The sequence below is a fragment of the Oryctolagus cuniculus genome, chromosome 7 (assembly GCF_964237555.1).
Source record: "Oryctolagus cuniculus chromosome 7, mOryCun1.1, whole genome shotgun sequence".
NCBI lineage: Eukaryota > Metazoa > Chordata > Mammalia > Lagomorpha > Leporidae > Oryctolagus > Oryctolagus cuniculus.
The window spans coordinates 120,517,221-120,540,087 of NC_091438.1; the positions used below are offsets into that span (position 1 = coordinate 120,517,221).

The following is a 22,867-nucleotide window of genomic DNA, read 5'->3' on the forward strand; positions in this document are numbered from 1 at the left end:
GGCCAGTGGCGTAACGCGAGGGCGGTCTGGGGGCGGGGCTACGCCGTTTGGCGGGAATTTTTTTTTCTCCACATTCCTTCTATTCCTACCCGAGCGGTAGCTTTGGCTCTCGCGTGCGACCGGTGGCTGTGAAAGGAGGATCGCAGCTGTGGAAAGTTGCTGTGGAGAGTTGCTGCAGCCCCCGGAGCTCCCGAAGCAGGAGCGGAGGGAAGCGAACGGCTTGCGGTTCGAGCGAGAAGTGTTGGCGCCCGGTGAGTGTGCATCGCGCGGACTGGAAGGCGACCTGAGCCCCTAAAACCGCCGTTTTCCTCTGTAGACTCATTTATCCTTAATTCACCCGGCAGCAGACAGCCACTGTTCGCACTCCCGCTAGGAGAGTTCCTCTTTCACGTCGGATTCCTAGAAGGCTTCCTGCTCCGCTAAGGACGCACAGTTCGCCCTGGGGAACCAGAAGCCAACAGTAGAGAGGCGCGTGCGTGCCTGCCTTCAGCGCCCTTAATCTCTTCACTGAGGATTTTAGTCTTTCCTTCCATTTGCGTTGCCTTTGTCCAGGACTCACGTTGTTTCCGTCTTTGAGCTGTAGTGTGCGAAACACTGCAGAGCGGCGGAGCGGATGCTATCGCTCCATTTTACGGATAGAGTAGTTGGGGCCAGAGAGGGAGCTCGGGGTCGTTTGTGACCTAGCGGCCAGGGCTCATTATCCAGGTCGTCTTCTTGAAGATGAGCTGCTCTGAACTGCCGGGTTCCCCCGCATCTTCTTTCCAGGAGGGAAACTCAGTGATACTTCCAGTCCAACCCGCAGTAGGGGGACCTTCTGTCGTGACAGCTGGAAAAAGCACTGGACTGAGTGGGAAAAGATGGCGAGATTCTTATCCTGTGTGTTGTTTGTGAAACTACGATGATTAGGTCTGCTTTGAGCTGTCAATCAATATGATTAACGATATCCCCTTCCCTGGCATATTAGATGGGTTGTGAATGTCAACGGTTTCCGGTGTGAGATAATAAGTTACCGTGTCTCATTGGTTTTTTGTTTTTTTTAAGGTTTATTTCTGGGGCCGACTTTGGGGTGTAGAGGTTAAGCCTCCATCTGTGATGCAGACATCCCACATGGGTCCGCCAGTTGGAGACTCAGTTGCGCTCCACTTCCCATCCAGCTTTCTGCTAATGCGCCTGGGAAAGAAAGCAGTGGAGGATAGCCCAAGTTCTTGGGCCCTACACTCCTGTAAGAAATCAGGAAGAAGCTCTGGGCTCCCGGCTTTTGCCTGGCCCAGCCCCACTGTTGCAGCCATTTGGAAAATGAACCAGCAGATGGAAGATCTCTCTCGTGCTCTGTCTCTTCTCTCTCTGTAACTCTCCCTTCCAAATAAATAAAATATTAATCTTTTTTTTTAAAGATTTACTTATGTATTTATTTATAGAGTCAGAGTTACAGAGAGGGGAAGAGACAGAGACTTCCATCTGCTTGTTCACCAGATGGTGGTAACAGCCAGGGCTGGGCCTGGCCGAGGCCAGGAGCTTCTTGCTGGACTCCCACTTGGATGGCGGGGGCCAAAGAATTGGGGTCATCTTCCCCTGCTTTTCCCAGGTCATTAGCAGGGAGCTGGATTGGAACAGGAGCAGCTGGTATGTGAACCAGCCATACCAGTGCCCATATGGGATTCAGGCATCTGCAGGTAGTGGCTTTACCTGCTGTGCCACAATACCAGCCCCTCAACAGTTTTTAATTGTGAAGTCTAATATGTGAACGTTAGAAGGATTTTGAATACCCTAAAGTAGTATGCAGAATTTTGCATGAGTTGTCTGTGATTCCATAACATCAAGTTAAATTTTAAAAATCAGTAAAACCAATGCCTCTTACAAAGAAATGTAAGGGAGTGGTAAGTGTGGATTTACCATTTTGTGTTTTCTCAACCTCTTATCATCTTAGAACAGTGCCTGGCACACAACAGGTGCTTAGTTAATACTGGTGCAATAAAAGGAGAATTCTTTTTTTTTTTTTAAGATTTTATTTATTTATTTAAAAGGTAGAGTTACAGACAGTGAGAGGGAGAGACGAGAGAAAGGTCTTTCTTCCATTGGTTCACTCCCCAAATGGCCGCAACGGCCGGAGCTGCACCAATCTGAAGCCAGGAGCCAGGTGCTTCTTCCTGGTCTCCCATGTGGGTACAGGGGCCCAAGGGCTTGGGCCATCCTCCACTGCACTCCCGGGCCACAGCAGAGAGCTGGCCTGGAAGAGAAGCAACCGGGACAGAATCCGGCGCCCATATGAGAAGCCGGCTCTGCAGGCAGAGAATTAACCTGCGCCATGGTGCCAGCCCCAAAAGGAGAATTCTTTTATCTTCCTTTTATGGGTAAGGAAATGAAGGGTTGTAAGATGAAGTAGTTCAGAGCAGTCTTTGGGGTCTGACTCTTCAGGCTTAGAGTCAAGGCTGTGCAATTCTGTTTAACACTGGAAAGGTTAGCACCTTTAATTGATAATAACATCTCTGTTTCAACTAGTAAATACTTCTTATTGAGGACCTATTGTTTTTAAGATTTATTTATTTGTTTGAAAGGCAGAGTTAGAGAGAGAGGGAGAGACAGAGAAAAAGAGATCTTCCATCTGCTGATTCACTCCCTAAATGGCCACAATGTCCTGGGCTGGGCATAGGCTGAAGCCAGGAACCTGGAACTCTATCCAGATCTTCCATGTTGGTGGCAGGGGCCAAGCAATTGGGCCATCATCCGCTGCTCTCCCAGGCACACTAGCAGGGAGCAGATTGGAATTGGAACAGCTGGGACTGGAACTGGCGTCCATATGGGATGCCAGCTTCTCAGGTGGCGGCTTCACTTCACCTTCTGCCCCACAATGCTGGCCCTGTTGTAAAAATTGAATGAGATAAATCTATGAAGAGTTAGCGCCACATTCTGTCATACTGGCTCCAATATTTGTTACTTTTACTGCAGCTCCCTTAACTGTTTTTCTCGTGGCTCTTAGACACGTTGGTGTGCATATCCCTGATTGCCAATATCTGTGACATCAAGACCCCGTAGTATCTATCTTCTAGAAGCTTAAGGCCTCTCTGGGACAAGACAGACTTGCACTTCCAGTTCATTCACACTCTTGGGGAATCTCGGTGCAGATGTTGGGTGAGATGAAATGCTGAATGGAGCCTAAGATAATTTGGTAGTAGTACAGAGGTCTGCTATCTATGATTTCCTCATATTGCCTCGTCAGAAGGACCCCTGATTCATTGGCTTTTCATTGAAAAATACCACACATAAAGCAAAGTGCACAAGTGACAAGTCTTCAACTCAGTGACTTTTCTTAAGAAATAGGTCCTCATGTAACCAGCACCCAGATCAAGAAATATGACCCAGCATCCCAGAAGTGCTGTCCACACCACAGCCCTCCACCTGTCACGTTCCCTTCTGGCTTCTGTAACCTATTTTGAAGCTTATATAAATGAAATTGATGTAGTATGTATTTGTGATATTATAAAATAAAGCTAGGTCTTCATTTCTGCTTCCTGACATACAATTCTTAAAAATCCCTGCAATTTTCAGTGATGTGCCTTTTTGTATGCTAAAGTGTTGGTTGCTGACAGGTAACCACTAGGTAACTTCAGAATGAGGACTGATCACCAGAAAGCAGTGGGGAGATACGATTTGGGAGTTGGGACTTTCAGTCCCAACCTCTAAAGAGTTTTGGAAAGGAGTCAGTGGTTTTTATCAGTTGTACTTGTGTAATGAAGCCTCTGTAAATACCCCAAAAGGACAGTGTTGGAAGAGTTTCTGGATGGCTGAATATATGGATGTTCCAGGAGTGTGGTCAGCCTGGAGGGTACATGAAAGTTCTGTGGGTTTTTTAAAATGGGTTCAGTGCAGTATTGTAACACATGCATGCAAGGTATGCTGATCAAGTCTGGCAGCTATTTCCATTTCCTTATCTTTATGTTTGGAGCCTACACGGTCTTCCCATGTAGTTCATAGTAAAGTGTATACTACATTATTGTGAATGTAATTGTCACTATCCAACCTGCCTCTGTTCCTCCACTCTCACCCTTCACACTGCCTAGGAATCACTATTCCAGGTTCAGATCAACTTTTTAAAAAATTCCACATAGGAAGTGCAATGCTTGTCTTTTTGTGTGTGGCTTATTGCATTTAACCAAAGGACTTCCAGTTCTGTCCATTGTGCTTCAAATGCTGGAATATATTCTTTTGTAATGCCCAAATATTCCGGGGTGTGTGTGTGTGTGGTATGTGTGATATATATGAAACATTTTCTTTACTCATTCCTCTAGTGATGGACATCTTGGTTGATTCCATATCTTGGCTATTGTGAATAGTGTTGCAATGAACATGAGAGTGCAGATACATCTTTGATTGGCTAACTTCATTTCTTTTGAGTGTATATCCAGAAGTGGGATAGCTGGGTCAAAAAGGGGAGCTATTTGTAGTTTTGTTTCATTTCTTTACTTTTTTTTTTTTTTTTTTAAAGATTTATTTGAAAGGCAGAGTAACATAGAAGAGAGCTATCATCTCTCCCTTGGTTCACTTCCCAAATGCCTGTGACAGCTATGACTGGGCCAGGTGGAAACCAGGAGCCAGGAACTCCATCCAGACCTTCCAGCTGGGGGATGGGAACCCAAGCACGTGGGCTCTCATCTGCTGCCTCCCAGGCACATTAGCAGGAAAGTGGTTTGGAAGTGGGGGCAGGATTTGATCCCAGGCAGTCCAAGATGGGATGCAGGCATCTTAAGCAGTAACTTAACCATCTGTGCCACAATGACTGCCCTATTTTTAGTTTTTTGAGGAACCTTCATACTGCTGTTCATAATGGCTGTATATATAAGGATTTCTTTTTCTCCACATTCTTGCAAGTATTTATTTTGAAGAGTTTTATATTTGAAAGGCAGAGTTACAGAGAGGGAGAGATGGAGAAAGAGATCTTGACCACAGCAGTCAGGGCTGGGTCAGGCTGAAGCCAAGATCCAGGAATTTCATCTGGGTCTCCCATGTAGTGGCAGGGGCCCTTCCCAGGCACCTTAGCAGGGAGCTGGGTCAGAAGTGATGCTGGTGTTGCAGGTGGTGGCTTAACCCACTGCAGCACAACACTGGCCGTGCAAGTATTTATTTTTGTCTTTGATAATAGCCATTCTAAGTGGCATTAGATGATGTCTCATTATGTTTTTTTTTTTTTAATTTGTCAGATAGAGTTAGTGAGAGAGAGAGAGAGACAGAGAAAAAGGGGTCTTCCATCCGATGGTTCACCCCCCAAATGGCCGCCACGGCCGAAGCCAGGAGCCAGGAGCTTCTCCTGGTCTCCCATGCGGTGCAGGGGCCCAAGCACTTGGGCCATCCTCCACTGCCTTCCTAGGCCACAGCAGAGAGTTGGACTGGAAGAGGGGCAACCGGGACTAGAACCCAGCACCCATATGGGATGCTGGCACCGCAGGCAGAGGATTAACCAAGTGAGCCACGGCGCTGGCCCCTCATTGTGGTTTTGATCCACATTTCCCTGATGGCTAGTGATTACTGAGCATTTGTGTGTGTGTGTTTGTTGGACATTTGTATTTCTTTTGACTGGATTGGTTCTTTATTGTTGATTTTTTTAATTCCTTAAATATTGTAGATATTAATCTTTCATGAGATGGTTTGCAAATATTTTCCCTGATCTGTCACTTGTCTTCGCTCAGTTGATGTTTTCTTTGCTGTGCAAGCTTCTTAGTTTGTTACAACCCCATGTGTCTGGTTTTGCTTTTTTTTTTTATTTTTTATTTTTTTATTTGTCAGGTAGAGTTATAGACAGTGAGAGAGAGAGAGACAGAAAGGTCTTCCTTCCGTTGGTTCACTCCCCAAATGGCCGCCACGGCCGGCACTGCACCAATCCGAAGCCAGGAGCCAGGTACTTCCTCCTGGTCTCCCATGCGGGTGCAGGGCCCAAGGACTTGGGCCATCCTCCACTGCACTCTGGGGCCACAGCAGAGAGCTGGACTGGAAGAGGAGCAACCGGGACTAGAACCTGGCGCCCATATGGGATGCCGGCGCCAGAGGCGGAGGATTAACCAAGTGAGCCACAGTGTTGGCCCCTGGTTTTGCTTTTGTTACCCGTGTTTTTGGGGTATTAGACAAAAAAGTAATTACCTATGCCTTGAAGTGTTTCCATATGCTTTTATCTGGTAATTTCATAGTTTCAGGTCTTATTTTTAGGACTTTGGTCCATTTTGAGTTGATTTTTGAATAATGTGAGAAGGGATGAAGTTTCAATTTTCTTTATATTGATAGCCAGTTTTCCCAGCACCATTTTTAAGAGATTGCTCTTTATCTAGTGTATATTTTTGGCTCCTTTACTTAGAATCAGTTGGCTGTAGATGTATGGATTCACTTCTGTAGTATCTCTTGAAATGAGATAGCTGTGATACCTGCAGCCTACTACACCACAGTGCAGGCCCCGGAGTGGCTGATCTTAAGGGTGACCTGCAGGACACAGCCTGAGTTTCAGGGTTGCCAGTCCTCACTCAGTATGGGTGATTGGAGTTGTGGGAGCACCAGCCCGGGGTCCCAGCGGGGGTTGTTCAGATCCATGTGGTAATACTAGCTCCAGGATTGCAATAGTTCCAGCCTGGACTCTGGCTTGGGCGTGTGGGTCCCTATAGTATTAGCTCCAGGTTTCTATGTTGTGTCTTGGCACTCTCCTATCTTCTCTTCCTCTGAGCAGGCAATTCTTTCTGTCCTGTGCTGCCTGGGATTCGAGGAAGAATGGGGAAGCAATCTTGTGGCAACCAATGCCACAATTCTAAATCTACTCGGAGCCCACAACCCACTAAACCCAGCAATGAAATGGCCCACATGACTTTGGGCTGTCAGGTGCTTAGTTGGACTTGTGGCCTCAAGCCACTGCAAACAGCCACAGGTGATGCTGGCTGGGATATAAATTCAATTGACTGAAGCCACAGGGCTGAGCTGTCAATGGTTCAGGTCTAGAGGCTCCAGCCTGGGAATAGGGACCATTAGGGTATGCCCACTGTTAGGGGTAAGTGGGTGGGTGGGTGTGTATGTGTGTGTGTGTTTTCAAGGGGAAGAAAGGCTGGCTTGCTTGCTTTCAAGATTTATTACTTATTTGCAATATAGGGAGAAACAGAGAGAGAAAGAAATCTTTATCGCTGTTTCACTCGTCAAGTGGCCACAGTAGCTGGGACTTGGCCAGGCTGAAGCCAGAAGCCTGGAATTCCATCTGAGTCTCCCACATGGGTGTTAGGGGTCCAGGCATTTGGGCCACCTTCTGCTGGTTTCCCACGTGCATTACAGGGAGCTGTATCAGAAGTTGAGCAGGGGCCAGCACTGTGGCATAGTGGGTAAAGCCTCTGCCTGCAGTGCTGGCATCCCATATGGGTGCCGGTTTGAGTCCTGGCTGCTCCACTTCCAATCCAGCTCTCTGCTATGGCCTGGGAAAGCAGTGGAGGATGGCCCAAGTCCTTGGGCCCCTGCACCCGTATGGGAGACCCAGAGGAAGCTCTGGCTCCTGGCTTCAGATCGACCTAGCTTTGGCGATTGTGGGCAATTGAGGAGTGAACCAGCAGGTGGAAGACCTCTCTCTTTCTCTGCCTCTCCTTCTCTCTCTGTGTAACTCTGACTTTCAAATAAATAAATTAAAAAAAAAAAAAAAGAAAGAAATTGAGCAGCCAGGACTTGCCAGGGCTCAAACCCATGCTCCAATATGGGATGCTGGCTTTGCAGCCAGTGGCTTAACCCCCTGTACCACAACATCAACCCTGCAGTGTTGGGTTTTCCAGCCTGGGTCTAAGTTACAAGATAAAGTCTTGTGCTCATGTTGGTACCCTACTTCTCAGGGGCTGGAGTCTTGTCCAGGGTTGGGAGTGGAGTCTTGGAGGCAGTCCCTTAGCTCCCCAGGCTGACACTAAGCTGGGTTGCAACTGGGTCTCATATCTGCTGGGGTCAATGTGAACCTGTGGATGTATGTAAGGCCCATCCCAGGCTGGGGGGTGATGCAGACTGAAACAGAACAGAGTTTGGGCCTTATTCCTCTCTGTCGACCCAAAGTTAGTGAAGAAAGGGTGGTGATGGTCCCTTGGCTCCCCAAGTTGATGCTAATGTGGGTTGGGCCTGGTTCTCATGGTTAGAGGGCCTTGTGGAGTCTTTTTCTTTTCTTTTTTTTTTTTTTTTTTTAAGATTTATTTATTTATTTATTTGAAAGAGTTACACAGAGAGAGGGGAGGTAGAGAGAGAGAGAGGTCTTCCAATCCGAAGCCAGGAGCCAGGAGCTTCTTCCGGGTCTCCCACACGGGTGCAGGGGCCCAAGGACTTGGGCCATCTTCTACTGCTTTCCCAGGCCATTGTAGATAGCTGGATCGGAAGAGGAGCAGCTGTGACTAGAACCAGTGCCCGTATGGGATGCCGGCCCCTCAACAAGGGTGTTAACCCTCTGCGCCACAGTGCTGGCCTCCTTGTGCAATCTTAAGGGTACTCACCAGGCCCTTGTGTCTTTTAGTTTCGTTTCTTTGGGTGCTATGTGTTTCTGTTGAAATTGCTGAGTCATAGGACATGAACATTTGAACCTATAGACAGTCTACATGGTGATTTTGCCACACATAAAAGCTACAGAGGCCTTGGGCCTGTCCTGTGGTGTAGCGGGTAAAGTCAGCACCGGTTCGAGTCCCAGCTGCTCCATTTCCAATCCAGCTCTCTGCAATGGCCTAAGAAAGCAGTAGAAGATGGCCCAAGTGCTTGGTCCTTGCACCCATATGGGAGACCCAGAGGAAGCTCCTGGCTTTGAATTGGTCCCATTTGGCCATTGTGGGCATATGGGGAGTGAACCAATGGATGGAAGACCTCTCTCTCCGCCTCTCTGTAACTCTCCCTTTCAAATAAATGAATAAATCTTTTTTTTTTTTTAAAGCTGCAGAGGCCTAATGTCAGCCAGACTTTCTGTGTGAAGAAGCCATACAACTTTCTACCCTGTCAGCATGAGTATAGCAACCTCTTACCCCGAGATGGAAGTGGGTTAAGCCATAGCCTACAGCGCCGGCATCCCATATGGGAACCAGTTCAAGTCCCAGCTGCTCCATTTCCAATCCAGCTCCCTGCTAACGCTCTTGGGAAAGCAACAGAGGATGATCCAACTCCTTGGGTCCCTGCATCCACATGAGAGACCCGGAAGAAGCTCCTGGCTTCACCCAGCACAGCCCAGGTCGTTCCGGCCATCTGGGGAGTGAACCAGCAGATAGAAGATTCTGTGTGTGTGTGTGTGTGTGTTTAACTCTTTCAAATAAATAAATCTTAAAAAACAAATCCCACTTAAACTTGAAAGAAAATTATAGACAAGATGGGAAAATGATCCTCATGTCTCAGGGCATTCCATTGACCAGTTAACAGCCCAGTGCTTGCCTCTGTCTATACATCGATAGGATCTGAGGGTAGTCTGCTTTGATGTGTGCAACTAAGTCTACTTTGATTAAACCATGACTAGATGTATTATGTAAGAAATGATCGTGGAATTTAGCAGGTGCAATGCCCACATTCCACATTGAAGTACTTGGGTTCTAGAACTGCCTCTGCCTCCTGATTAAAACTCCCTGCTAATGTAGACCCTGGGAGGCCACAGGTGATGGCTTAGGTAGTTGGTTTGCTGCCATCCACATTGGAGACTCAGATTGAGGTCTCATCTCCTGACTTCAGTGTAGCCTAGTTATGGCTGTTGTAGGAATTTAGAGATTGAACCAGCAGATGAGAGTTCTCTGCCTGTCAAGCAAATAAATAATTGTTTTAAAAAATTTATTTATTTGAGAGGCAGAATGACTGTGAGGAAGAGAAGAAAGCCAGAGGCAGGGTGTTCCATCCCCTGGTTCACTCCTTAAAAGGTTGCAATGGGTGGAGCTGATCCAAGCTAAGGCCAGGAGCCTGTAATTCCATCCGGGCCTCTCACAGTGCTTGTGATCCACATTCTTGGGGACTGTCTTCCACTGCTTTCTGAGGTGCAGTAACTGAGCTGGATCAGAAGTAGAGCAACTGAGACTCAAACTGACACCCCAATATGGGATGCTGGCCTCACAAGCAGTGGCTTAACCTGCATGTGGCAGCTTAACCTGCTGCAACACAAAGATGGTCCCAGTAAATAATTTTTTTTGTTGTTTATAAAAAGAATCAGATGCAGATTGACAAACTACTTTGGTTTATACCTAACTTTCTGCACTTGTCACCTCTGTAAAAGGTTATAAGAGCTATACTCAGCCTCTGATGGGCTGTCTTTCCAGACTTAAGTCCTCCTAGACAATGGACGTGTATATTCCAGATTTCCAGTATCTATGCCATCAAGACCCTGTCGTGAGCACTTTGAGAAGCCAAAGCCTTCACTAAACCAAGTCTGAGCAGCCTGGCAGTCCATTCCCCACTCTTCTTAGGGCATCTCTGTGGTGGATGAGATGAAGTGATGGGTGGAGGATACTAAAGTGTGCTAACAGTACAAGGTGTCTGGTATCTATGATTTTCTCATGTTCCTCTTCTGAAGGACACCTGAGTAAATTTTTTGATTTTTCACTGAAGAATACCGTGCATACAGCAGTGTATAAATGACCAATATACAACTCAGTACTATTTCTTAAAGATGACACATTCCTGTGCATGTCACTCAGATCAAAACATGAGCAGTGGGACTGGTGCTGTGGCGTAGCAGGTTAAGCCACAGCGTGCAGTGCTGGGATCCGATATGGGTGCCGGTTTGAGTCCCAGCCCAGCCGCTCCACTTTCAATCCAGCTCCTTGCTAGTGGCCTGGGAGAGCAGTGGAGGATGGCCCAAGGACTTGGGCCCTGTCACCCACATAGGAGGCCCAAAAGAGCTCCTAGCTCCTGACCCAGCCCCAGCCATTGCAGCCATTTGGGGAGTGAACCAGTGGTTTGAAGAACTTGCTTTTTCTCCATCTCTCCTTCTCTCTCTGTAACTCTGCCTTTCAAATAAGTAAATAAAAATGAAAAAACAAAAAACCAAAAGAACAACATGAGTGTAAGAAATAGAGTGCAGATCGGTGCCTCCTCACCTGGGGCACCAAAATGTTAGAAAAAGAGGTATAGAACAGAGAGGAGACAGAAGGCAGACTTGCAGCCAGGCTGAATTTATCCAGAAAAAATAAATCTGCAAAGGTCAACCTGTTACTGGAGAACAGCAGTGTGGGGAGCAGCTCGGACTAGACTGAGTTACTGGAATTAAGACTTATTCTATGCATCTGCTCTCCCACTGTGGGGAGCAAACCGGACTAGACTGAGTTACTGGAATTAAGACTTATTCTATGCATCTGCTCTCCCACAATATGGCGCTGGGAGAGAAGTAAACAGCTTCCGCACAGCTGCCTCTCACCAACTTGACAAGCTGCAGGACTTGCTACTGATTGGAGGAGAGCAGCGTACTCGGCGTGTGGGCAGCCGAGTTGGGATTGGCGGAGGACTATAAAGGAGGAGAGAGACGGCATGCACCAGGAACATCTATGGGGAACATCTAGCTGAAGGAACACCTGTGCAGCCCCCGAGAGAACCGGCCGGCGGTGTGCCGCTCCCCTGCGGAAGTGGGGAATGCGGCCAGGGGGAACTGCCCTTCCACGGAGGTGGAAGGGATAGTAGCCAACCCGGGAAGAACCAGCAGCAAACCCGGGGAGGGCCGAGCAGACGAAAGAACAGCGCAGGGTCCTGTGTCGTTCCTCCACGAAGAGGGGGAGCGACATAATGGTGCCGTGACTCGGATAGGAAACCTAACTCGGATAGGAAACCTAGGACGGATAGAAAACCTAGGAGAGAAGAAACGGGAAGAAGTGGAAAATACCGGAGAGAGAGACTAGCGAAGAGCCTAGGGGAAAGCCAGACGAGAAAGGTGCCGGAAGAAGCTATTGAAAGCCTAGGCATAGACTCGGATATGGACTGTGGGAAAGAAGTTAGGATTGACAGCGAAAGTGAAAGCTTTCATAGACTCGGATGCGGACTATGGCGGGGAAGCTAGGAGACTGAAAGCGAAAGTGAAACCTGGAGGAGGCTTGGACTCGGATACGGACTGTGGGGAGAAGCCAGGAGAAATGAGAGGAATATTGTTGGAAGAAAACTTAAGGAAACATACCGGGTAGAGAGAAATGTTAGGGAGGATGAAGCCGCGAGTGCAGGCCGAGGCGGAGATATAAGCCACCTTGGAATTCTTCAAGTCACCCCGGGGAGCAAGAGGCGAAGATCTGGAACCAGAGGCAGAGACGTGGGCCGCCAGGATTCGCCAGGTTAGTCCGGGGAACTTGGACTGAATGCCGGTGGTGGCGGAAACATTCGCGGAGGCCGCCGCGTGCAGAGAGAGCACGGGGCGTTGGCGCGGGGCCGTGGTGCGGGCGCGAGGTGCGTGGAGACCGCGGAGCGTGCGCGCAGAGCCGGGAACCCGCCGGCGGGGCGAGGCGCCAGGAAGCCGCGCAGAACTGTGAAGCCGCCGCGGGGGGCGGGCGCCGGCAGGGCGAGGCGCCGGGAAGCCGCGCAGAGCCGTGAAGCTGCCGCGGGGCGAGGTGCCGAGAAGCAGCCTCGGGGCGGGCGCCGCCGGAAAGCCGCAGGGATAAGAGAAACAGAAGTTTGGAAGTAAAAGTGAGAGAAATGGGAATGTTGGCAGACAGAAGTAAAATGGGAGAAATAGGAATGCCCGGAGATAGAGAAATAGAGAAATAAAAAGGCCTCCCTACAACACTGCAATGTGAGAGCTTGGATTCGGTCTGCCTAATCAAGTGAGGCGATGAGCACCTGCGGGCAGCTAGCAGCTTATGCGCCGCAGGTCACCGAAGACAGGCACGAATTAACATCAGTAAGGCTTCCCCACAATACAACAATATTAAGCTTGGATTCGGTCTGCCTGATTTAAGGCGGTAAGCGCCAGCAAAGCTCGACCAGAGTATGAGCTGCAGGTCACCGAAGATAGGCACGAACCAACACTAATAAGTCTCCCCCACAAAAAGGCAATGAGAAGGCTTGGATTCGGTTTGCCTGATAGAGCTTGTAAGCCCCTGCAGGCTCGACCAGAGCATGCGCTGCAGGGCACCGAACACAGGCACGCATCAGCGCCTAAAAACCTCCTCACAACATGGCGAAGAGAGGACCCGGATTCGGTTTGCCTGATTGATAGGACTTGTAAGAGCCTGTGGCAACTCTAGCAAGTAGAGCAGAGTGTGTGCCGCGGGACACCGAAGACAGGCGCGTATCAACGCCAAAAAATAAAAAGAAAGGGGGATCTGTGGGGAGCAGCTCGGACTAGACTGAGTTACTGGAATTAAGACTTATTCTATGCATCTGCTCTCCCACTGTGGGGAGCAAACCGGACTAGACTGAGTTACTGGAATTAAGACTTATTCTATGCATCTGCTCTCCCACAATATGGCGCTGGGAGAGAAGTAAACAGCTTCCGCACAGCTGCCTCTCACCAACTTGACAAGCTGCAGGACTTGCTACTGATTGGAGGAGAGCAGCGTACTCGGCGTGTGGGCAGCCGAGTTGGGATTGGCGGAGGACTATAAAGGAGGAGAGAGACGGCATGCACCAGGAACATCTATGGGGAACATCTAGCTGAAGGAACACCTGTGCAGCCCCCGAGAGAACCGGCCGGCGGTGTGCCGCTCCCCTGCGGAAGTGGGGAATGCGGCCAGGGGGAACTGCCCTTCCACGGAGGTGGAAGGGATAGTAGCCAACCCGGGAAGAACCAGCAGCAAACCCGGGGAGGGCCGAGCAGACGAAAGAACAGCGCAGGGTCCTGTGTCGTTCCTCCACGAAGAGGGGGAGCGACACAGCAGGGTCCTTGTCTTCACGCAAGAAAGAATTCAGGCGTGAGACAGTAAGTAGAAAGCAAATAGCAAGGTTTATTAGGGCAGGGACATCCGTAAGAACAGATGGGCACCTCTCCAGACAGAACCTGAGAGAGTGCCCAGTTGCTCAGACTGGGGGAGAGCGGGGTTAAATGGTTGAGTGGAGAGAGTACACCTGGCCAGGCTAGGCCAAGCCAGGCCAGGCGGGTGGCTCAGCATAGAGGCAGAGGGCTGAGCGCACAGTTCAGTTGACGGGGGCAGGGGGGGGTTTAAGGGGATGGGCCTTGCCTTCCCCTCTTCCCCTCCTGGAACAAAGGACTTTTTGAATGTAAACACGAAAAATTCTTTCTGAGTTTTCCCCCTGAAGTTATCAGACAGGAGGAAGCCTGGCTGGCCTTGCCCCTGTTAGAGGAAGGATAGTCAGGACCCCCTTGAAGATCGGTAGGGTGTTTGAAGTGCAGATACTGAGCTGCACCTGGAAGGTTATTGGGATGACTTTGAGATGCATATGCTGGACCTAGATGTCAACTCTTTAGGCCTTTGTCACACACACATAAGCTCATATCTGACTTCCTATCTGACTTCCTACCTAGCAAACCAACTGCCATCATGCTCATGGACTGACGGCAGAGGCCTGGACCCCAGCAGGCCTGGGCCCTTTTCTATCTTAGGTGGGCTAGGGGTGAGGATGGGAGGGTAGTAGGCAGAGATGAGCTTTTCCATACTTGTTCTTCAGGTTTGGCCCACTGGCTCCCAAACCTGGGGAATAATGCCACGCGTAGGGCGGGGAACAGGCAAAGATAAGAAGAAACCTAAAACTGCTGAGGCTTATGTCCTTGTCCCATCAGTGAGCAGCATCCCAGCAGTATTCTGTTCTGTGCTTTTCCTCTCAGTGATATGGACCTAGTTACCTTACTCTTAATCCAAACTGTTGGCCCCCAAAGGGATAAGAATTCAAAGAAGAGGCATAATACAGTGCAAAGATGAGAACAGGGTTTAATTAAGAGTGAACATACATTCATGCATGAGTGTAGGCCTCCCCACATGGAGAAATACTTGTTTGTGGGCCAGCATGTTGCCTATGAGGGAGAGACAGAGAAAAGAAGCCCAAGTAATATCCCCACGTGTGATCAGGGGCAAAAAGAAACTTCTCCCCGAATCTCAGCCTTTATTTATGCATTTTTGAGGTATAGGGTGGTACCTTAAATGATAAGCAGCGTTGGGGTTTTCACATACATATGAAACTTTCTGAGTTTTTATGGCACCTCCGTGTGGAATTTAAATTTCCTTGTAGTCACGAAGTCTCCCTCCCTGTCCCAGATGAGACACAGGTATATCCTGGGAATGTGGACATATCAAGCTGAAAGGTGAAATTCGAGTTCACCTACACCCAACTCACTTCTGCCTAGTTATCCCTTACCACAGGCACGTGGGTCATCTTCATTTCTGACTTTTAATAACATTACTTTGGCCTGTTTTTGAATTTTACATAAATTGAATCAATGGAGTATATATTTGTGGTACTGTAATTATGTTTTTTTTTATCCCAGCTTCCTGGCATATAACTGCTAAATCCTTATAATCTTCAAAGTGATATATCCTTTTGTATGCTAATCAGGAGGTGGGCTGGTCACCAGATAACCAAGACCTGATTAGGTTGGAACTTAGAGCCAGAGTTCTAATCTCCAGGGACCAGAGAGGAACTGCAGGTTAAGTTGATTGTCAGTGGCCAATGATTTCATGAATCGTGATGTGTAATGAAGCCTCCGTAAAATTCCAAAAGGACAGAGTTGGAAGAGCTTCTCAATGGCTAGAACGCGTGGAGGTCTTGGAGAAGGCCTGAAAACTCCACACTCCTTTCCCTGTATCCTGCCCCATTCTTCATCTGCTGTCTCTTGTGGATAAGTTGATAACATAAGATCCTGTAAGTGGACTGCCCCTGTAAAAGAGGACTAAAGTCCGAGTCACAATCCAATTTATAAAGACAAATGTTGAAACTTCAAAGAAAAGTAACTCCACCAAGCAAGTTAAAAAGTGCAGATTTCTTGCCCTTTGCTAGGAATTTTCACATCCTATATTCTTTAAGGTCTGTACAAGCAACAGACTTACTGATACTTTCCCTTGATAACAGCCAAACCAGTCCTGGCCAGTTTACCCAGACTATGCACTAACTGGCAGAGCAAGAACAAAAGCTTTAGATCTACTTTTCAGTCCCTTGCCTTTGCCACTGGGAGCAGATCCCAACCCCCTGTATTCTTTTACAAAACTTCCCAACCCCTTGTATTCTTCCTTAACCTGCTCAACCCCACCTCAGCCATTAACGCTGGGCCTGGGGGGAAAAAGCCTGAGCAAACCTGCTCAGCCCCTCCTATGCCACCTGCCTAGAACCCAAAGTAGCCCTGTCTGTATAAACAGCTGCTCCGTGGGAGAGTGGAGCTCCCTATCCACTCTGGTACTGGGTCCCTCTCAGGTTTCTCCCAATAGACCCGTTCTAGCTGTGTCTTTTCTTATTCTTCTACTTGAACGCTAACAACCACCTTGTCCAAATTAACCTTTCTGATGTCAGGCTAAAATTCCCCACAAACATGGCTTAAAAAAACCTGAATTTGCACATGTGCTGTATGGCGTTGTATGATCTCATTTGCACCTGCGCACTTATACTTAATTTTTTTCAAGGAATTAAGTTACTGTAATGTGTGAATATATAAGCTTCTCTCTGACTTGCTGATAAGCTGTGTCTCTCTGTACCATCTGTTTCTGGTTTTGCTTGAGTAGCTTTTCCCCTCAATCTGTAGATTGTTTTCTTTGAAAATCAAATTGCTCTGTTTGCCTCTTAATCTGAGTAAGATTATTTCAGCTGACATTTGTAATATCCTTTATAATAAACCAGTAAATGTAAATGTGTCTCTGGGGTCTCTGAGTCACTTTAGCACATCAAACCCAAGGAATGGTTTGTGGGAACCCCACTTACAGCCAGTTAGTCAAAAGCACAACTTCAGGCTTGCAATAGGCCACTGAAGGGGGCGGGAGTTTTTGGAGTCTGAGACTTTAACCTGTGGGATCTGATGCTCTGTCTAGGTTGATAGTGTCAGAATTGAATTATATCTTTAGCCCAGCACCATTTGATTGATAAAGTTTTCCCCACACTGTTACATGTGCAGTTGTAATTGGTTCAATTTCATTGCTGTATTGTGTTCTGTCAACATCCTAGCTTAATGTCTTTTGATAGTATGCATGAATTTAAAATTGTGGGTCACAGGCTATGTATATGTTCAGTAGATACTACCAGTTTTCTGAAGTAATTGTTACTGGTCATGGAGGGGAGGGTGGTTGCCGGAGCAAGTCTCTTGAGTTCTTTTCCTCAGCTCAGTATAGAAATAAAAAGCTGGGAAACAATTTGCAAAGAGGCAGAAACTTTTATTAGACAGAAAATAAACTTATTTGATTGGCGAGCGACAGAGAAAGCATCTGGTCCGAGAGGAGACCGGGCGGAGTGCCCGGACACTGGCTTTGAGGAAGTGCCCCGGGTTTTTAAGGCGGTTCTTTGAGTCCTACTGGGGGTGCCCATTGGACAGGGGTTTCACATGCATATGTTGAGTGCCTTGGGCTCCTGGAGGGAGCAGGAGTCTCCTGGAGACTGTCCGTGTCCTTGGAAGCTCAGCCCCCTCTCCTCTGCTAGCTCTGGGTGAAAGATGGCAGCCACCCTGGAGGTGTGATTTAAAACCATAAGGTCCACAAGATAGCCTGGGTCTCCTGGAACCAGTCTGCCTCCCCCAGGGGCCCAGCCCCTTCCCCTGCAGCTCTGAGTGGAAGATTGCCCCCACCCTGAGGTGTGAGTTAAAGCCACAAGGTCACACATGCAGCACAAGAGCTATCGTGCCGGGGGAGGTGCGCAGGTCTGGAGAGAGGCTTTCCAGCCCCAGCTGGCAGCCTACTTGTGAAGGACATTCTGCCTGTGTCTCAGGGGCCCACAGACCCCTAGCCCCACTGGCTGGCTTCTGTAGTTGTATCAAATTTGCATGCCCTTTGGCAATGTATAAGGTCTAGCTTCTCTGTATCCTCACTGAAATCCGACAAGACCCCCTAAAATTTACACTGAAATGTGGCCCCTTAAAGTTCCATAGAAATGCTATCCGGGGTGCCACATGTGCTACCGGAATTTGGGGTGCCTTATGATTTCACCACGGGCTTATTACTAAATCCCCGATATTAATAAGCCCAAGAGGGTTCTTGCCTAATATTTAGAGAAGAATTCTAAATACCGGCACAGATAAACGAGGCAGCATGGTACGTTTTAAGCTTTTATTTAGTGAGAAAGATGCATAGGAGAGTGAGATCTTTATTTAAGAGAGAGAGGTGAATAGGGGTTCATACTGAGCACCAGGAACCAGGCACATGGATGAGCATCTAGGCCTGTATCCGGGCCAGGAATCCTAGAGCACATGGCCCTAAGGCCATGCACCCTGGAGGTGCAGGTTTACAGCAAGCCCCCTCCTGACAAGAGGCCAGGGAAGAAGAGCAGACTGTATCCGGCTTTTAACCCACTTCCAAAGGGGAGTGGTTAATTAACCTGATTGGCTGGTGGGCACCCAGGTGTGGCCAGGTAGGGGAATGAGGCCACACAGGGGCATGGCAAAGGCATCAGGTAGGGGCATGAGGTCACACAGGGGCGTGGCAAAGGCATGGTTTTTCAGTTCACAAATCTAACAATTTTAGCCTGTATGTCTGCCTACTTCACTCACCACACATGGTATTTTACAGATGATTTTTAAATCCAGTTAATTAGTTCATATATTCATTCATTTACCTATTAAGTGCAAAGCACTAGAGGATGCAGATTGACAAGATTCTGAGATTCTTGCTGTTTTGGAATTTATCATTTTAATGTTAAAGCACAAAAAATAGGAAAATAAGACAAATAGCACATTAAATAGGAAAATAGTAATGGTGTTACTGCTTTGATAATGGAGTGGTGTAAGGATAGAAAACATAACTGGAGGGAAGTGTGGGTAACTTTCCTGTGGGTGTCGGTAAAGCCCTCAGAAGGAGCTTCTTTGGAGCTAAGACCTAAGCCGTTCTGCAAAGATGCAGGAAGGGATAAAAACTGCAGAAGTCTTGATGGCCCCAACAGCCTGGGTCTGTTTTAGGTTTGGGAAAGCAGGCCTGGGGTAGAGTGGGGAAGAGCAGGTCGTATGGCCCAGGGCCCGTCAGCCTTCTTCTCATAACCTCCTCAGCCTGGGATGAATCGCCCATTATTCTACACATACACTGGTCTCATTCAGTTCAACCCATGGCCTCCTAGAAAAGGAATATTAAATTTTTACCTTGGCTGGTTTTTGAAAGAGGATACCTGCTTTAATAAGGTATAGATTTAATAAGGTGTGGATTCAAAAGAACAGAGCCAGGGATCAGTGTTGTGACATAATGGGTAAACTACTGCCTGTACCACTGGTATCCCATATGGATGCCACTTTGTCCCAGCAGCTCTATTTCCCATCCAGCTGCCTGCTACTGCATGTGGAAAAGCAGTGAAAGACAGCCCATGTCCTTGGGCCCCTGCACCCTTGTGGGAGACCCAGAAAGAAGCTCTGGCTCCTGGTTTCAAATAGCCCAGCTCCTGACCTTGTGGCCATTTTAGGAGGGAACTAGCAGATGGAAGACCTTTCTCTGTCTCTCCCTCTCTCTGTAACTCTGCCTTTCAAATAAATAAATCCTTTTTTTTTTTTAAAGGAGTGTGGATTTTATACCCTTAAGGTATCCCATACATCTTACAATTATGCCAACAGTCCATCTATATGGCAATTTTTTACTTGAAAAAAAAAAAAGATTATTGTGCCAATAAGCAAAGTACTATAGTGAAAGTGACAAATTAGGTCACTTATCCTACAGTTATGTTATTCAAGAATTGTACAGAGGAAGTGCATATTTTAGCCTAGCAGTTAAGATAAGCACATCCCACATTAGAGTGCTTGGGTTCTGTGCCTGGCTCTGGCTCCTGGCTCCAGCATCCCACTGGTTTATACCCTGGGAGGCAGTCGTGATGTCTCAAGTAATTGTGTTCCTGCCACTCACAGGGTAGATTGCACCTAGATTGCAATCCTGAATCTTGGCTCCCACCCCAGCCAAGCCCCAGATTTGGGCATTTGAGGAGTGAACCAATGGATGGGAGCTGTCTTTCTTCCCCACCCTATACCTACCCTCTGTATCTATGTAAGTAAGTAAGTAGAAAGCATTTTTTTTTTTTCTAAAGAAAGAAACTAAAGAAAAATTGCTGGGAGATGTGGATTTGCTACAAAGAATAGTGATGATGTTCATGTCTTTTCAATGAGAGAGCTTAATGAATACTGCAGTCCACTTAAATCTTTTGTTTTGGGGCCGGAGCTGTGGCATAGTAGGTAAAGCCGCTGCCTACAGTGGTGGCATCCCATATGGGCACTAGTTCGAGTCCTGGCTGCTCTACTTCTGATCCAGCTCTTTGCTGTGGCCTGGGAAAGCAGTGGAGGATGGCCTAAATCACTGGGCCCCTGCACCTGTGTGGGAGACCTGGAGGAGGCTCCTGGATCCTGACTTTGGATTGGCCCAGCTCTGGCTGTTGCGGCCAATTGGGGAGTGAACCAGTGGATGGAAGACCTCTCTGTCTGCTTCTCCTTCTCTCTGTGTAACTCTGACTTTCAAATAAATAAATAAATCTTTTAAAAAAAAACTCTGTTTTTACCTTAGTAGTTTATTTTGCCTGATTTCAGTATGGGAAAGGCAAAAGTTTCAAATTTACTTTAACAGTTTCATGTTAAATAACATATATTGAAGGTAGTTTTATGTATTTCCTTGAACATTTATTTAGATTCAAACACTTTTTTTTTTTTTTTTTTTTTGACAGGCAGAGTGGACAGTGAGAGAGATAGACAGAGAGAAAGGTCTTCCTTTTGCCGTTGGTTCACCCCCCAATGGCCGCCGCACCGTGCTGATCCGAAGCCAGGAGCCAGGTGCTTGCCCTGATCTCCCATGCGAGTGCAGGGCCCAAGCACTTGGGCCATCCTCCACTGCACTCCCAGGCCATAGCAGAGAACTGGACTGGAAAAGGAGCAACCGGGACAGAATCCGGAGCTCCGACTGGGACTAGAACCCCGTGTGCCGGAGGCAGAGGATTAGCCTATTGAGCCACGGCACTGGCTAGATTCAAATATTTTACTAATTTTTACCAAAAGATTATTGGATATTAAGAACTCAGATTCATTTTTTATTTGAGCATAATTCTTTTACTTGTTTTTACTCCTCAGTCATCTCTGCTACTTATATTTACACTGTTCTTCTTAAAAATTACACTGATTTTAATAATAATATATTGTGAATTGTACTCTGAATGTACTTAATAGCAATCATTGTCGCATCGTTTGTAGGGTGTTTATTTACTAGTGAGTCAATATTGTCTCTTTGCTATTAGTTTCTTCAGAGTTTACTGAAAAAATACCTTTTTTCAAGAATAGAACTTTTTGTGGGTTTAAATGTTCCTAAATACATTGTGGGACGCAATGCCATTGAAATTCAGGGAGCCGTCTTGTGTGATTTGGATGTTGATATGCTACTCTAATTCTGTTGTTTTCAACACAGACTAAAAATATTGGTCTTTCTGTCAATAATTCAGACCCATTCCGTCAGACTGTGTTGCCAAAATTTAGCTCCATATGAAGAGCATGAAACTCGAAGGAAAGGGTTTTTATTTTTTTAAATAATTCAAATTTAGAATAAGGAATTGGCATTATTAGGACTAGTGGATCATGGTTTCCAAATACTTTGTAAAGAGGTTATGTTTGAATTTTTCATCCACATTTCTGTTTTTGCCATTAAAAATGTTCTCTTACCCAGATTTTTCAATACAAGCATTTTTTTTCTTCCAGCTATTCAAGGACTTGTCAGCTGCAAAGAAAAATCCTTCTGACTGCCAGAGCAGTACAGGTCAGCAATACTGGCATTTTTTCATGTGAGTGCAATAATGGACTTGCTAAGACCCATTTCTGTTCCCCCAGCTGTTTTTGTCTCCCACTCTAATTTCATTCCATCTCTTCAATGTCTGCATCTTATTCAGTACTCAACTCAGGAAACCCTTCTCCCCAAACAGCTGTAGGACCTGGTCTTCTACCTTCCAGTAATTACTCTGGGCTCATCATACTCATAGTTGTCCTTTCCTGCATTTATAATTTATCTCAATCTGGATTATAAACATTGTGAAGATATTTAAAGCCACAATATTGCTGTCTTTTTAATTTGACATTGTTGGCTATTTCACACACTTATTGTTGTGCCTTGTTTCTGGTAAGTACTTCTAGACATTTATAGTTTCTTTTCTTACTTGTTGACCCTCCAATTTTCCTGGGTAAGAAAAGATAAGGCATAGTAGATTATGTACAAAGATGATATTAAATTGTCTGTTTAATCTTCACAGAGCTGGAGATGTTTTCTAAGTCTAAAATGTGTGAGGAGTTTTAACAAAAAGGCTGAACCATTGAAGACAGGGATTGACTATGTCTTAGAATTCATCAGTGTTGTCTTGGTAACTTGGAGTGGGACTTTTTCACAGGACCCATGGCATATTACCTTACAAGGCTGAAGACCAGACAAACTTACTCATGGGTTGGCAAGCCATTATTGGATCAAAAGCTGCACTACCAAACCTACAAGTGAGTGATGGGGTCCTTTGGTTGTCCTAGAAATACAGCTTCTTATGCAAAACTGTTACTAACTTGTATTCAGCCCATTCTAGTCACTACTGGTGGAAGATTGAGGGACAGTATATATGAATTGTTTGTAAGGAGGGTTTTGTGTGATGAAAGGAAATACTAGCAGAACTGTAGCAGTTAATGTTAGGGGTGAAGTTGTGGTGGGTCTATAAAATTTGATATGCATGGCAATACCATATCTGTTTGAGGTGGATTTTATCTACCTCTTAGTAATAGCAAGATGAGCAACGTTGTAGAGCTCTTTTAATGATTTGATCTTGTTATTGGGTTGCTTTCCAGCAATGGGAGTCCCTTGATGTTCTTTGTCAGTAACTGAAGGAAGCTAAG

General features: G+C 46.8%; 1 protein-coding gene across 4 annotated transcripts in view; it reads left to right on the top strand.

Annotated features, from left to right (window-relative positions):
• Positions 1 to 22,867, top strand: part of ORC1 (origin recognition complex subunit 1) — a 75,290-nt gene that overhangs the window by 25,777 nt on the left and 26,646 nt on the right. The window contains exons 1-3 of one of the 4 annotated variants that reach the window (XM_070078508.1): positions 58 to 251; positions 21,701 to 21,783; positions 22,381 to 22,480. In XM_070078508.1, coding sequence (XP_069934609.1) covers positions 22,386 to 22,480 — 95 coding nt within the window. In that variant the 5' untranslated portion in view covers positions 58 to 251; positions 21,701 to 21,783; positions 22,381 to 22,385. Of the gene's footprint in view, positions 1 to 57; positions 252 to 21,700; positions 21,784 to 22,380; positions 22,481 to 22,867 lie in introns of those variants that run through there. The other 3 variants (XM_070078509.1, XM_070078507.1, XM_070078510.1) reach the window with 3 other exon arrangements.